The sequence below is a fragment of the Copidosoma floridanum genome, unplaced genomic scaffold, assembly GCF_036245765.1.
Source record: "Copidosoma floridanum isolate Cflo_tuat_1 unplaced genomic scaffold, Cflo_Japanese_pri ptg000025l, whole genome shotgun sequence".
NCBI classification, from domain to species: Eukaryota; Metazoa; Arthropoda; class Insecta; order Hymenoptera; family Encyrtidae; genus Copidosoma; species Copidosoma floridanum.
In genome coordinates, this window is record NW_028321902.1 from 3213950 (window position 1) to 3227360 (window position 13411).

At 31.4% G+C, this 13411-nt stretch overlaps 1 protein-coding gene across 1 annotated transcript; it reads left to right on the top strand.

Annotated features, from left to right (window-relative positions):
* Window positions 1–1220: 1220 nt before the first annotated feature.
* LOC149373922 (uncharacterized) lies at window positions 1221–2374 on the top strand. The gene is made up of 4 exons (XM_089595462.1): window positions 1221–1521; window positions 1600–1659; window positions 2109–2285; window positions 2327–2374. Exons 1-4 carry the CDS (start codon window positions 1333–1335, stop codon window positions 2372–2374), a joined length of 474 nt encoding a protein of 157 aa, XP_089451588.1. The 5' UTR covers window positions 1221–1332.
* Window positions 2375–13411: the final 11037 nt, after the last annotated feature.

The window sequence follows — 13411 nt, forward strand, 5'->3', positions numbered from 1 at the left end:
ATATCGTGGGTAAAGTAGTCGGCTCATATAAAGAGTTTCATTCTATATTCTCTGCCACGAGACCCAAAGACACTCGCATCTTCCATTATTGATAAGAGGTTACAATAGAGTAAATTTAACTAAAAACAAAAATCTACGCTTTCATTAACTTATTAAGAAAACAGCAAAATATTAGTTATTTCATTAAAATGTTCTAAGAACTTCCAGCAAGGCGAGAAGAAGATAAACTAAATTTAGAACCTAAACGGCCCGACTATTAGGATGTGTCGGATCATCAGATTGTGTCTTTTAACAACACATCTACAGAGGAAAAACAATTAGCCTTTACAAAGATACGTGGTAGTGATTCTCCCTTCTCATCCAACAAAAATGAGGTAAAGCCATGAGCAATTGTGAACGAATACATTTCTTTTTGTTTTTATTACGAATTTATGATAGTGGTATATCTATAGGAAGTTCCTCAGAAGATGATGGATTGTCCGAAATTTTGCCTGAATTCAATTAGTGCCACCGTTAATATCGAAGTTCTTTGTCTCAATCTTTTTCTAGTTTTACTTTTTAAATATTTAATTGTCTTCGTGTTAAACGCTTAAAGTAAGTTTTCAAACGTATGTGCTGATCGTATGTTCTGCTTCATCAACAATTTTGATCAGATAATTAGTATGAATAAAAATCTTAACCTGTTAAAAGTCTTCAAATTCGCCCATGTTTCAAACTAAAAATTTGACTGTTAGCTGTGTATTATTTATGTGATCAAATATACATAAATTTACTCACATGTATCAAACGCGTTATTTTTAAATAGTTAAAAATGCAATAGTATTCAAGGTGTTAACCGACTACCACATATCCCGAGTAATGTAAACATGAAAATTTTCAAAGTGAAATCAAAAAAATTATTACTCTTTACGGTTTACCGAGCGATTAATTCATCCCTGTGTTAACCAAATCAAACTATTGAATAAACTTTTTTTTACGGGATGACGAAAAATCGTATACGTCATCGCCAATGCTATAGGTGACTGATGGACGGCCGCGTGAAGTCGAGGGCGACATCACGCGGCCGTACATCAGCCACTTAACAGACTCGTGACGTAATATACTGAGTCGTTCTACATCCACTTTGCATATCATTTATCCTGGGGGCATACATAGAATCGTGGCTGAGGTAATCAACTTACATAGATAGTTTCATTCTATATTCTCTGCCACAAGATGGAAGATACGCGCTTCTTGTATTACTGATAAGAGGTTATAATAAAGTTTCTATAACCACAATTCACGTTTTCTTACCACTCGAGAAATCCACGAAATACCAGTGTTCTCATCAAAATGTTTCTAGAACGCTTAGAAAAGCTAGAAGAAGATGGACTAAATTTAGAACCTACAGGACGGCCCGAGTGTCAGGATGTGTCGGGTCATCAAATTGTATCTCCAAGCAACACATCTACAGAGAAAAAACAGTTAGCCCTTACAAAGATATTCGGTGATGATTCTCCCTTTTCATCCAACAATATTGAGGTAAAGCCATGAGCAATTGTGAACAAAAACATTTTTTTGTGTTTTTCTTACAAATTCATGATAGCGGTGTTTTTGTAGGATGTCTATAAGAGGATGATGGATTGTGCACAATATTCCCTGGATTCAATCAGCGCGACCGTAAGTATAGAAGTTCTTTGTCTAACTTATTTTCTAGTTTTACTTTTCAAATATATAATTTTCTTCGTGTCAAACGCTTAAAATAAGTTTTATAACGTATGTGCTGATTAGTCTTATGTTTGTCTTCGTCAACAATTTTGATCAGATAATTAGTATGAATAAAAATCTTTACCTGTTAAAAGTCTCATAATCCTACCTTCATCAGACCTGTAAATAAATTTTGATTTTCACTGATGTATTCGTTCTGTGATTGGTCGAGACTAGTCTTGGGAGCGTAAGTTTTATAGTTATAAATTACTTAATTGTTTTAACAAAATCGGGAAGTCAAACATTTGTTTCCAACTGTGAGAGATTGGATGCGAGAAGCGCGTAGTACTATTTGACTTATATGTATGCAGCTTATTTTAATGTGGACAATATGTTAATTAAGACATCTGTTTAATTTTTAGGTCTGTGATAACACCATTACAGTTACGGGTCAACCAGAAGAAGATAAAAACGTCCCATTCGATACTATGACCATCCCACGTAACATTTTAGAAAAGTATGACATGGAAAAAGTTGAGGCATGGCTTAGAGATGACAAAACCTTGTTTATATCTCTTCCAAAGAAACATGGGCCAGTTGTCAGTAAATAGACTGTAACCAACATTAAACTCCATTACAGTTACGGGTCAACGAGAAGAGGATAAAAATGTCCCATCCGAAACTATGACTATCCCACGTGACACTGATATGGAAAAAGTTGAGGCATGGCTTAGCGAAGACAAGACCTTGTATATATCTTTTCCTAAAAAACATGGGCCAGTTGTCGATAAATAGACTGTAACCAACATTAAAAATATCAGCTTAGTCACGGTTACGGTTAACAAAAGAAAATGTATAAAGAAAAGAATAAATGATGTCACTGCATTACCTTACCTTTTTTTCGAATAATTATTCAAAGCCATTTGAGGTATTATAGTTTTAATCACATTAATACAAAGATAAAAATTACAATACAAACGTTTTATAATATAAGTTGATTAATATGGTTATACGCATTCACTAATGTTTAGTACAATTTTTAATCCAACACTCAATTAAGATACTTGTAGTTTAAGAGTCTACTGCAAAAATACCTATGATTCAAGATTGTAGATGTACTAGAAAAATTTTTTATGCTCTTAATTTTGATCTCATACGTGGTTTCACAGGTTTCAAGTTATTTACAAAAGTAAACGATTTTAACATCGGCTTTTATAGTATAGTTCGTCTTAAAGAATAATCTGACTAGTACAAAATTAAAAAAAAAAGTACTACATGAATATAAAAAGAAATAGAGTAAAAGAAGTCAACTATGTGAATTGTCGGTAGTTTTAAACGCTTCTGATTTGATTTAGTAAATAACATTTAAATTATAGTTAACAATAAAAAAACCGTCCTAAAAGATAAGTATGCGTTTAACCAATTAATTAGCTGTGGTAGTCTAGTGCTCAAGAAAATATTCAATTCATTTCACTAACAACTTTGTACTTTGTTGAAAATTGGGATAACTTTTGAAAATTTTCTCAGAAATACGAAAAAATAGTCTTGGCACTCTACATCATTTTCAGCTGTATTTGTTAATTGGGATTATTAAAAAAAGATAATTTTTTTTTAATTTTTGGTTGTATCTCAACTTTCATTACACGTAGCAAAATCTTATGAGAAGCAAAACTGTACGTCAAAAGTTTCTATACATAATGTAATTTTTTTCGATTTTGAAATATTTATTTTCCAAAAATCACAGAAAATTTTGTTTCAAGCTTCATATTGTTTAATAACTGTAAAACTAGTCATAAGTAGACTATTCAAACTAAACCATGAGAGTTGGTAATTTTTGTGTAATCAAATAAAATGCATTCGAACCCATTGCAAAATTTAAAATATCAGATGGCAACATTGCAACAGGGAATTCTTTTTCTTCTGTTTCGTGCAATTAGGCCGGTTTAGTTTCTATTAGAATTTAAAAATAAAACATGAAAAAAAATTTTTTTAGATTTGAATCGCAAAAACGATTTTCCGTTATAAGCAAACGTAATACCTCAGCTATTTTTTAAAACTATTCTGTTTCTCTTATTTTTTAATATTGATTAATTTAACGATTTTTAATGTATATTTAAGACGGACAAAAATATATATTTACAATGCAGTAAATATTAATAGTTCTATGAAAAAAGTTTAGCTTATTTCAAAGTTGAAATTATTAGATAGTTATTTTTAAATACTTATACAATAAATTAAAATATTTATTAACTAAGTGCCACAAAAATAAGCAAATTTCCAATGATTCCTTTAAAAAAATTATCACCAACGATCAGAATTTTTCCGCTTTAATCTACTGTTCTAGCCATTGAATCATGTTGAAACAGATTCCATAAGATTTTTTAAGGCAGAGATTTGATTGCCCTTGCTTTATACTTGCCCTAGCAACTTTCGCCACACGACCATTCTGTGTTTTACTGTATTACTGTATCACAATAACCTTCTTACGGGGTATAAGGCCACAAAGGGAGCGGCTGTGGCTCTCTGTACTGAGAATAAATTGAAAAAGGCTTCCCATCATTGTACAAGCGGTTGTTTTTTTTTGGTTTCCTAAATTTTTTGATTCTCCTACATGGTTTTCTTACAAAATACAGTACAATCTGTCTGTGATACTTTTCATATAAAAATACAATGAAGCTTAAGGCAAATCCACTAATTAAAAACACAAACAATGGAGCGACTTCTGAAAGACCTAATGATGTACATAAAACTTCTTTAGCAATGCTAATAGCGTCAAGACTTTCCTTCCTTTTTCGAGATATTATTTCATTCTCTCTGTACTTCTGAATACTGAAAAAAATATTGTTAAAATTCTCGGAATATAATTTTTTACCTCAAAATACTTACTGATGATTTAAAAACTGAAGAAGTGGATCTCCTTCCTTCAAAGCAATAGCTTTTTTTCTAGAATTACGTAGAGGGATCGCTAAAATTTTGCAATCATACTCCATAATAACTGGACGTCGTAATAAGTCAACTGTATAGTAAACTACCCTTTGCTTACATACCTAAAATTAAAAAAAAACTGGGAATGATTTGTACGCTAAAAATAATCCATTTTAATTTAATAAATATTTGTAACATTCGAGAACTTTTCGAAGCTGTTAAGATTTAGTGTGCCAGCCTGTAGCTAGATTTACACTTTCACACATGCAAATGTGCACAGAATCACACATGTACATTATTACATATATTAGAAGTGTTGGTATAACTGTCAGCGAAAATTAAAAAATTACGTTGTAACATTTGACAACGTCTTCGTAGTACTATTTTTGAAGTAAAATATTTCGGATATTTTTTAATGACATTTATAGGATTTTTCTCTCTGTGACAAAAATATTTCCTACAGTAGAATGTGAAAAAACTTTTTTTTTTTTGACAAAAATTTTTGCTAATATAAAAAAAAAATTCATTTTAAAAAGTAATTAACACATAAACTGAATATTTTACGTTACCTGCTGTATAGCATCATTGAAGGTTACAGGTAGACTATTTACATCCTTCAAAAACAGTTTTAGTTCGTCATTTATATCGTTTTTCGAGCTCTAAAAAAATATCTTAAGATGAAGTTTTCAAGTATCATGAAAATGATATATTCAGTTAAAACTTCATAAAATTACCGAGAAAAACGTTAAAGGGTCAGAATTTTTATTAACGATCAGTTGATATGTTTTATCCTCTAGAAATCCACGCGCATTTGTAAATGGAATGTGTGGTATTAAAACTGTAGCAAAGCTTGTAAAACAGCCTGCATACATTGAAATAATAAAAAATGCTGTCAGATAAAGCGATAGCCTTGCCATTTTTGATGATATGGAATTGAATTGTACATCTGTAAATTAAAAATAAATGTAGGTATAGTCAGGCAATCCCACAATAAAAGTTTTTAAATTCTTACGCTTCGTAATTTATATTGAACAGTAGACAATTATCGTAAAAGTGCGAAGTCATACACTTTGCAAACTTAAATAATTAAACATAATTAAAAAATTTTTTTAAATTAAAATTTTCGGAAGTCATGCATAATCTAAATGACTGCACGGCTGAAATTATCCCGTACACGTACCTTACAGAAAAGATGTTTTGCCAAGTACAAAGTTATGAGACACTGTTTTTTCAGGAAATTTCTAATATATTGAACTTTTCTCGGACGCTTTCTTTTTTTTTTACGAGCGTTTGCCTTCATATTATAGATCTTCTGCGGGGGTTTAGTATTTTTGTAGCTACAAAGTTATAATCGTAGTTTAATCAAGACATATTGAAAAATTTAACGGTGCAACTAAATTTGATTTATTGGGTTTTACTTGTCCAACAATACGATGTGTTAAACAAAGAGAAAATTAAAAAGCATCGATATTTGTTTAAAACTACTATTTGTCCTGCTTGTGTTTAATAATAAAAAAAATAAAAAGAAACAAATAGTTATTTAGGTATCAATTGCGAAAGATATGATGTCCCGCAAGAGTGGTGATGGACTAGCACAAGTTACCGTTACCGGCTACGAGCGCAAGTTTATCACACGAGTGTGTGAAATCGTTCCACACGAGGTGCGTTCAAGATTTTTCGCATAATTACTGTGAGGAAAATAGATATAAAAGAAGGATAAACGTGGGTCAACAGTGTGTATTTAAATTTTTTTCTATGTGCGGTAAAACCTTTGCCACACACTGTGTCCACCCTACTTTGATGAAGACTTCTTCCTCCCACGAGTTTTTTTTTGACATTTGAAGGTTTACAGCGCCTTCGGTCACAATTGCTATCAAATCAGGGCTGATGATGATGGCACTTGTATGAAGTGACTACTACTTTATACCTTGAGCGACTTTAAGGGTTAAATGTGCTCGGAATGTGCTCTTGGTACGAAAATTAGTGTTCGATACACAAGTGGCATCCCATTATGATGTTAAAATCTTTTCTGTATTTTTCTAAAAAATCTCTATTAACAGTTTACCTGTGAATTCCTGGTGGACAAACATTCGCCATACGTTCAAAAAACTGTCTGAAAGTTTAAAAATAAATCCTCTTCTATCATTATGTAATACTAGAATCATACTAAATAGAATTGTAGAAATAGCTACGAGTATAATCAAGAAAATCCAAATACGCTTACTAAAAACCTGTTCAATCAAATGGATATTGTAAGTTACAAAAGAATAATATCATTAATACTTTACAATTCGAATTTTTTCACCTCAAAATACGCATTCCATGGAATCTCCTAGGGGTCAGGTAATTTATACCAAAAGATGTCTTGAAAATCCATGATTTCAATCGTTATGTCATACTCATCTAAGTTTTTATTGATTAAATATTTGCTAGGCAAAATAATACTCTCATTTAATAATTTTGTAGAATTAATTGATGTGTTCTTGAAGCTTTCATTTGATTCCCTCTTAATACGGGAAAAGTTCCCATATTTATATGCTAATCCTGTTCTTACAGCAAAATCTTGAACTATTGTAGAATAAAAACGAGGAGACTTCGAACAAAGCAAAAAATTATTACTATTATTATTATTATTATTATTATTATTATTATTATTATTATTATTATTATTTATGCATGTACTGTATAATTTTGAAACAAATCAATGTTTCATTAAATACTTTTATTACCTCTGTATTAATTTTAGCCGACGCACCAGTCAAATTCCTGCGTCTTTCAACTATACTCAATAAAGCTCGCTTGTCTATGATAGTGAATCCTTTCTTCTTGCTCCACTCAAATAATTTATTAACTTGTAATTCATTTTGGGGGCCAACAGCAAACCATTCATTAATGTTTTTATTGTTGCCACATTTAGTTAAAACTTCGCTTCTAATATATATTCAAGTGAAAGTAATTCTTTTTAGGATATCGGCAAGTGCTATCAATTTGTTCGGTAATGGCAGGCCGGAATATCAACAGCCATACGTAAGGCGACAGATTATGATGCCTCGAGAAACGTGTAAATTTTTCGAAATCATTGTCTTTATTTAAAAACACCGCAAAAAGGGTTTTTGAGTAATTTCTTATTTTTGGGTACTTTGCTGGAAGATCTGGTATAGTCGCAGCTACGGAATATACAATTTTACGCGAAAATTCTTTAACCATGTTAACCACCGAATGTATATCTGTGGATTCAAGAGAAAAATTGTTGTTATTAAGTATTATGATTTTCTTAATAAGTGCTTTACTTTTGCTCACCTTCGTTGCTCCTATAAATAATTTCTATGCTGGTGGTCGCATAGAACTTTTGTACAGCCAAAATCAAAGGCACTTGTCTTTCCATGCTATTCGCTGAATTGCATGGCATGAATAAAATAACGGCCACTTTTACAACGAGGCTGGTTAACTTCATTATTTTTGGCTAAAAGTATATAGAGATAATTTAAACGTTTGATCACAGAATTAAATAAATAATGAAATAAACGTACTTTAAACGAATTAGTGAAAGTGAGACTATTTTACGCAAGTACAACTACTATCATATAGTAAAACAAATGTTAAATTTAATTGTCTACAATACCTATACAAAAGTACTATTTTTATTTCATGGTGTGAAATAGATTAGGCATAAAAATAGGAAATAACGTATTTATATTTTCTTGGTTTAAATGTATATTACGCTATCATTTATTAAATTCGGTCAAATTTTTTTGTCAATTCTGAATAAATATAACTTAAGATTTTGTAAAAGAGTGAATAGTATGGTTAGACTCTTTACATGGACACATCAAAAAATATTTTTTTTTGTAAATCTCAATAGAAATAAAAATGTTTTGCAAAAACATGTATATTTTGTACAAAAAAATTTTTTTTACACTTTTTACCATACTATTGCTTTAGTTAGTCGTAAAAAGTTATTGAAAAAAAGATTAAAAATTAAAAAGAAACTTCAAATTTCTTTGTTTTTGAGTGCGCATTAAATTTTTTAATTTTCAAACGTTTTTCGACTACTATTTTTAATGCCTATCATCTTTTTCAACGTCTTATACGAAAAACTCAAATTTTCATCAATATCTTTTCGAACCAAATTTTGTGACTTTAAATATTAGGTTTTAAAGAACATTGTATCACTATTTAAATTCCTATTTTATGGTAATTCTATAATGAAAATAGTAATAAAAAAAAATGATTTGATTATTACTGTTAATAATAAAAACAAGATGATTTAGTGCTTTCCGAAGTCTGCGTAGCTATTGGCAATATTTTTTCAGTTCTACATAGAATTTCTTGATGCAAAAAAGCTTGATATATTCGACGTGTTATTTTTCATGACTCTATAATATGCTTTTCTTATCTATTCCATATGCGATTTTACGTGTCAGTTAGCTGAAACTGTTGTCAGCAAAGCGCCTTGATCGATCAATTCGAATATTTATGTGTCTTCCTGCATCAGCTGTCACGCCGCAAAAATTTTCCAAGCTTTGAATCATAAGTATGAGTAAAATTAAGAAAAAGTGCCAACATTCACTTGGTTGTGAATACAGTAACAAACGTTATAAATGTTGTACAGGAAATTCTCCCAACGCACCCACATTTTTGTCCTGCGGTCACGAACATATATAATTATAACGGCCCCTACGCTTCCAGAAACGTTTCCCCGAGTTTCTCCCTTCCAACGTCCAAAGTTTCCTATAGTTTATCCGTTCTTTCCAGCATAAAACAGAGTAGCAACACTATATATAGAGTTGAGCCGAAGAAGAATAGTTTATCCCCTTAAATATCGCGTGTCAGGACTGATCGTTCAATGTGCATGACAATCCAGTTTCACCACCTTTTACTACGAAGCTCTGCTCATAATATATTTACAATTATTCATGTATGTCCTGCACCTGCTTTTGTTTCACGTTTATTTTTTTTTATGATATGTTTTTAGAATCTAGCACTAACCCATAAGTAAGTACATCATGTTATTGATCGAACGCCATCGACTGTAGAAGTAAATTCTTGGACGTAAAATCGTGCTCTTGAGTTTGCGGACCAACTCTCCGTCGTAGCTGCATCCACCTCGTGCTCCCACAGCTTTTCAAGCATTTTCTTGTAGATTTTTCGATAGTAGATAAGTCAGCGCATGGTCTTGGATCCACACAGTCGATGCATGTTCTCAAGACCTACTCGCAGTGATTAGTCTCAGAATCGAGACCATAGAGACACTCCCACGATGGTCAGAGTCGTGTCAATGACATTAAACTCATTAAAGTTTTTTTTTCTATTTCAATTCCACATTTTTAGGAACAACATGTAAATAGGTGTACAATACTCGGAAAAATAAATTTTATAAAAATCTGCCTATGTCTGATTATACTCGGACTCGTACTACTTTTAATAGAATGACTTGCGGTTTCATGATTTCAGATAAATGTCGAACTTACTGCATACCTCATATAAAGAAAAACTTTTGGGAAATTGTTTGACCTTTGATCGATTATCGTGATGGATATCGTGATTATCGTAAATAAAAAAAGGAGCAAAAAGGACCTTTGTGCCTCACATATTAACCTAATGATCCGCAGTGCATTAAATCGTTATCCTACAATTCCTTAAGCCCACTTACTCGATGCAGTTGGCTTTCGTATACTTAAAAATGTTCCAGATTTATGCTAGAGACTATTATCTGAAACGATAGTTCAAATTGAGAAAATCAGAAAAATTTGTAAGGACAATTGACTACGTTAAAAAAATTGAGCCAAATAAGAGTTATCGCGCTACTTTATCGGGTGGTATAGCAATCAAGAACAATACTACCCTGCCAAGTTATCAATTTAGTCTCGTAGCTTTCCGACCCTCTTCACATGGACAGGTAGTTCTTGCATAATACATTCATCAATGCGTGAAAAAAAGGACTCTCTTCACACCTGATACATTGAAGCCCTTGGCGTTGACGTACCCGTTAATGATATACTTTCGGGGGAAGAACAGCTAGCTAGAAGTTACCCACTTTTACCCCGCAAACAACCTTCACTGGCTTATTGTATTGGATTTGGTCGAGGTGGTAGAGATTCCAAGCTCGAATTGACTATACACAGGAACAGGGACAAAAAGAGAGAGTCACCGACAGTGGCCTGGATTAATGTGTGATACAAATAATATTGTGCACAAGCTTGAAAATTGATGCTTATCTACTACACAAAATCGACATTCAAATAGCTACACCCCTTTACAAAAAAAATAGTTGCTACCACTTTGCCAAACGTTTTTTTACGATTACTCAGACTAAAAACTTGAGTAAAGGCAATTTTAGCATTAACTCTTAGTATATAATAAATTATATGCTATGACACTGACATCCTCAGCAGTTGTACGAGGCACGGCTGATTTTTGTTGCTCATCAGGTCGATAGACTAAGTAATTTTTCTTGTAACAGCTATCCAATTTTAATAAATTTAGTTATAAGTAAAAACATAATAAGCTTCAAAATATCAAGTTACATAATCTGTTTATTTGTAGACAAAACAATACCATTTTTAATAAATTTTAACAATTAAATTAACTTCATAAAAAAATAAGAAAAAGAAGACAAGAGGTGCGAGCCTGATAGAGTTTCAAACGTTTTGGTTTGAGGAAGAGGAACTCCTTTTTTTAAATAAAACTTGTCTTTTAACCACAACGAGGCTCCTACAAAGTTACAAAATTATTGTAAGTGATGAAACGTTTCAACATCAATAAAAAATAAAGATAGAATCCAATGAGAAAAATCGATGCAGAAAAAATTAAATGTGATTTTGATATAATATTACCAATTATACGTTACAAAATCAATTAAACGTTTCGTGCATAAAAACGGTTTTAATACACTTATTTTCCTTTCACTTTTATTTATTTATTTATTATTTTTTTTTTTTTTTTCAAATCTTGATGCTTAAAAAAATGGCATGGATTGGTTTCGGTACGTAAATCCTACAGAATTTCTTAAAATGCTAGGATTATTTAAAATTTAAATTCATTTTTTTAAAAAATAAAATACAAGATACTAGATTTTTTTCTCGTGCCATCGAGTATGTGAAGTATCTGATAAAATTTCTACTAACATATTAGTAAAAACTCATCGATTAAATTAATCCTCTTTATATAGCTATTCAATATTCCAAACAACTTCAGAGTCTTATTAAGATCTTGGAACTTTTGACTCTCCTGAAACTATTTATCCCTCAGAATTTAACTTTTGTAAACGTTTGTAACAGTAAGATGTCTATCATCTCCAACAAAAATTTTCTTTTTGTATGTTAAGTACTACCCAATACTGCAAACATGATGGGATTGGTTTCCATAATTCGTAGGTATATCTGCATTTCTGCACTAACTGTTCATTTTTTTTAAACCCTTTGCAAAAAATCATTTAATCGTCAAATAATTTAATACCGCTTAAACATTTATAAAAATAATAGATGAGTCCAAAAATATCCAACAGTTGCGATCGCAGGGAAAAAAAGGCACTCGGTCGAGGTTGCGTTGAGGCAGGTAGGGTGGGAGGAAAACGCTCTTGAGTTTAAGTAGATTGGCCGTGATATGTAAAGGGTAGGAGTGAAAGTAGCTCTGATTTGCTTCAAGAAAATACGTGGCACCAATAACTGTACCGTTTACCCCTACCTACGATTGTATTGGTTATAGCTATGTGTTTCGACGGAGGATGAACCCGATGTGGTGGTGGTAGTCCTGATGTTGGGAATAGCCCAATATATTATTTATTTCATACTAAGGTATTAATATTTAAAATCTTTGGCACCTACGTTGGTTTATTTTATGGAATATTTTTTGTTCTACGCAGAGAACCAATAAAAAAGCTGAGCTACAAAAGGAAAAAAAACTTCGAATTTCTTAGATTTAGGAAAGACGCATAAAAAAATAAAAAATTACTTATTCTACAATCGGTAAGATGCCAAATTGAAATTTTTTATAACGAGTAACGAGAACCCACTTAAAGAACATGTACTTGTTTAACGGATCGTTTTAATATTATTTAATTCGCACATTTTCTACATCGAAAATTAATTTCTGGATGTTATTATAACTGTTTTCATCAACAAAAAACAAAAATAATAATAATAAAAAATAAACATAAAAAACCAGTAAGAAATCTGGTACCATAGAAAAAAGTAACATTTAGCTGTTGCAACAAAAAATTGCTGTTTTATTATTGAGATGATATTTAGTTAAAAATAATACCCTAATTGTGATTCATGCATAAACATTTTTTTCAATATCAGAATTGAAACAAAGGATATTTTCTTTACTTTTATTTTGTGTGTACTGTACAAAATAAGTAGGTATTTTCGTGCTTATTCTGAGCTTACGGTCAATATCATACTTCGATTTTTTGGTTTTTCCTTACCAGAGTAACGACCACGTGCTCATCAAAATAAGTATAACAATAATGTCTCCAAATATAAAAAAGTACATACACAAATAAATAACTGACTTGTGATTTCATACAAACACCCAAAAGAAAGCGTTTAATCAATAACATGATGTACTCACAAATAGGTCAGTGCTGGTTCCAAAAACATATCATAAAAAATAAAGTGAAACAAAAGCAGGTGCAGGACATATACGAACAATTATAAATATATTATAAGCAGAGCTGCGTAGTAAAAGGTGGTCAAATTCAATTGTCATGCACATTGAACGTATCAGTACTGACACAGGATTTATGGGAAAATCAAGTATTCTTCCTCGGCTCAATTCTATACATAGTGTCACTACT

Excerpts from the sequence above, each read along its gene's own strand:
- LOC149373922 (XM_089595462.1), top strand. The coding sequence starts at position 1,333 with ATGTTTCTAGAACGCTTAGAAAAGCTAGAAGAAGATGGACTAAATTTA. Across the intron at positions 1,522-1,599 it reads TTTCATCCAACAATATTGAG|GATGTCTATAAGAGGATGAT; the intron begins GTAAAGCCATGA and ends GTGTTTTTGTAG. Across the intron at positions 1,660-2,108 it reads TGGATTCAATCAGCGCGACC|GTCTGTGATAACACCATTAC; the intron begins GTAAGTATAGAA and ends TTTAATTTTTAG.